This window comes from Temnothorax curvispinosus, unplaced genomic scaffold, assembly GCF_003070985.1.
Source record: "Temnothorax curvispinosus isolate PA1 unplaced genomic scaffold, ASM307098v1 QBEX01007100.1, whole genome shotgun sequence".
NCBI lineage: Eukaryota > Metazoa > Arthropoda > Insecta > Hymenoptera > Formicidae > Temnothorax > Temnothorax curvispinosus.
The window spans coordinates 4,669-8,239 of record NW_020216880.1 but is presented as its reverse complement, the minus strand read 5'-3'; the positions used below and the strand labels follow the sequence as shown (position 1 = coordinate 8,239).

At 49.0% G+C, this 3,571-nt stretch overlaps 1 protein-coding gene across 1 annotated transcript; it reads right to left on the bottom strand.

Annotated features, from left to right (window-relative positions):
* Positions 1 to 247: 247 nt before the first annotated feature.
* LOC112456729 lies at positions 248 to 718 on the bottom strand. The gene has a single exon (XM_025019459.1). The coding sequence runs from the start codon at positions 716 to 718 to the stop codon at positions 248 to 250; it is 471 nt and encodes a 156-aa protein (XP_024875227.1).
* Positions 719 to 3,571: the final 2,853 nt, after the last annotated feature.

Genomic DNA, 3,571 nt, shown 5'->3' with positions numbered 1-3,571 from the left:
AGATACATCTACGCAGTGACCATCCCCTTCTCCAAGAAAAAAATTTGTATATGGCGCCACGAAGCACGAAAGTCACAATAGTCCTCGAGTAAATATCTTATTATATATGAAAAGGGATATTAATAAATATATCGCACATGTATTTAGTAATTAATATTTTTTATTATATACTTTATATGTATTACATATTTCAAACACTTTACATGTATCATTTTTTATATTAAGAATAAAATACAGTTTGCACGAATTAAATCGCATTGTCCTTGTGTATCCATGAGTTGTGCGATCCATCGAATCCCAACCATTTCACGTAAACCTCGTCGCCCCTCCTGCACAGTACTTTCTCCACGAGATACACGTCAGGATAAGTCGCGCGATGCAACTCGTACTCGTAGAACGCTCCAGCGACGGATTTTCCACGATAGTCCTCGAGTAGGTAGGTTACGGGATTGGTATGCTGCACTTTAACGATCTTATAAACACCTCGGTAGTCCAATTCGGCGTGTATCGGTACCGAGTCGCCCGCTTTGAACTTTGCCGGGCCCGCGATCTTTATCACGCTGTACACCGTAGCCAAGAGTCTTTCGGCGATCGCGGGGGTAACGTCGACGGGTCGCATGCCGATCATTCGATGCTTGTGCGCGTTGTAATCCGACACGAGTCGCGATAACGCGTCAAACCACTTGTAAGTTCCATTGAGCGTAAACATTTTCCACATGTTGTTTTTTAACGTGCAATTGAATCGCTCGACGACCGACGCCTTCATCACCGAAAACGTGGAATAATGAATGATACCGTGTTTTTTCACGAGACGTTGCACGTCGGTGTTGTAAAATTCCTTCCCTCATGTCGGTTTGTAGATTACTAGGGCACCTCCCGCTATCTCGAATTATCTTGGCGATAGCGTCAGTTGTCTCGCTGCCACCTTTACCCTTGAGCGGCACGGCCCAGGCGTATTTGCTCAACACATCGATGACGATGAGTATGTAGTGGTAGCCTCCGTTGAAACGCGAGTACGGACGCATCTCGACGATATCAGCTTGCCACAGGTCGTCGTACCCTCGCACTATGACGTGTCTGCGGGGAAAATTTCTTCTCGCCGGTGCGTGCAATTCGTCCACCAACCGTCGCTTTTTGATATTATTATCCACATCGGTCGATTTTAACGGTCTCATGTTCGGTTAGCGTTTCGTTGGCTGTTCGTAGTTGTCGTTCTTCAGCTGTACGTAGCCGTTTCTGTTTATGTTTTTGCGTCGTTCATCACTGTTTCTGAACCGCTCAGAAACGATTTCGAACCGTTCCTGAATCGTTTGACGGCTTGCATAATTGTCTTTTACTTGACTGAAAACTCTTATGCCAAGATATTGCTTCTGGTACCGTCACCTTCCCGAGCGTTACATCGGCTCAAGATAATTCAATATTATCCAAGTTTTGGTACGCTGTTTTCGATATATGTAAATCTTTCGCGCCGATATCTTACTTCCTTTAATCTGTCTAGCCAATATTAACAAATGTGGTCTGTCATGTAAATGTGACAATAAAATTATGTCAGATCAATCACTTGCTTCTCCAATTTGGCAAGTTTATTTTTAAAACATCAACGTTTTTGGTCTGCTTACCAATGGCTTTTGAGCCGCTAGAAAGTTAGATTTCTCATGTTATAATCATTATCACACAATGGAGAATAATATAAAGAATATATGTAGATATTGAGTATAAGCCCCCCCCCCTCTGCCGATTTCTTTGTAATTTTTTAAATGTTATGTATTTTGAATTGTAAAAAAAAAAGATTCTAAGAAGGAAAATTATCACTCATGATCCATTTATTTTCCTGTCAGATAATGGGACGCAGCTCCGGTCCGCGAAACTTGAAAAAATGCTAGCCGCACATTGCAGCCGCACGCATCACCGGAGACGACTAGGGCACCAACAGCAGCGGTCCCGAGATGGACGAGGCGGAGCCACGTCCAATTTAGTTATAAGTCAAGCGTCCGCGTCCCGAGGATGGGGATAAAGTCGGGAGATATTAGTAGTAATTTTGTTTTCTGTTTATGACGATAATCCTGGTTTCATTTAGTTCGTTCGTTTGATCGCAATATGGATAGCGACCCCATCCGGCGCGTAGTTAATTATAAACGTATCATACCGCGCAAGTATTTTCATCTAGTTGAGGCTCAAGCGGCATAACCCCTCGAGAAGAGGCACAAATTTTAGTTTATTTTCGATTACGTAGTTTTGTTTTGTTCCCGTCGGCGCGGGTACGGGAGGTCATGCGGCGACATGACAGGGCTTGAGCCCAACCACATTTTCCAAGAAAGGGGGGCCTCCCGAGCGAATGACCGGGAGACTTCCACGCACAACATGACGGACGAGCCGTGACGGTCCATGGAACGGGAGAATGACGTACGGCGAAGGGATGGACCGCGAATGCGAAGCAACGACTGGAGCGTCTCGGCGATTGTCCGAGACCCGATAAGGTAGATGCGCGCACGGAATGGCGAGAATGGCGCGCAAGCGGAAAATAGCGGACCGTCCGCAAAATCAGAGAATACGCGACGGGCGGGTAAAAACTAAGAGCCCTGATCGCAAAGGGAGACCCGCGAAAAGTAATACGCGCGTCAAAAGTGAGATCCGACCAGTGATCAGAAAGATGGCGGACCGTCGGAAAACTTTCGAACCAACGGCACCGCGGTAAAAGGATACGTCTCTGACGAGGACACGAGGTCCACGGGTCACGCGTACGGGGTTGGCGACACGATACGGGAACGCGGACGGGAGATAGCGAACCGTCCGCGAAATCGAGCTAGGTGCGTCTTCTACAGGAGTTGAGCACTCCTGACATCGGGGGGGCACGTCGCCGAGCCCACGAAGCCGGGTCCCGGTGAGACCCGTCGGCCAGGTAACGAAATGGCGGACCGTCCGGGAACTCGCCCTAGGTGAGTTATCCCCGGGGAAAAGACATCCCTGATTAACGGGGAAGTCCCCACGAACGTCCATATCCGGTCGCCGTCGAAATCCGACGACCGGTAACGAAGTTACAGAACCGTCCGCCATCTCGCGACCTGGACATCTTCTGCGGGGAAGAACCGCGGAGGGCATCGTACCAGGTACGGAATAAGCGTCAGGAGGGGTCGGCGTCGTCGGCAGGCCCAGTGCTTTGCACCCGGACGTCTTCTTCAGAAAAGTCGCCCGGATGGAGATTGTAGATCTAGTAATAGACCTGGCGCACAGGTCGGCGTCAACGACCGAGCGAAATTTGTCGAGTTGAAAAACAGCTGTCCCGTTGCCAGGACGGAGCGACCGCGCGAGCGCAATGCGCGTGGAAATTTCCACGGGGTACGGCGCGAACGGCGTAAACACCCGCGTGGAAAATTACCGGAGGCCGACGCGCAGTTAGCAGCGAGAGAAAGCGGAATATACGTCGGAGTAGGGATATACAAGACCGATGGTAGGGAGCTCGAACGAGACAAACAACTCGTGGCAGTCTCTCGGGGATGTTCGAGCGTGTAACACGTAATAAGCTTCGCTCTGCGTCGTCGCGCCAAGTCACCGCGATCGTCATACAAGTGCG

What these genes read in the sequence shown, in the direction of transcription:
- LOC112456729 (XM_025019459.1), bottom strand. Translation starts at nt 718, where the DNA reads ATGTGGAAAATGTTTACGCTCAATGGAACTTACAAGTGGTTTGACGCG.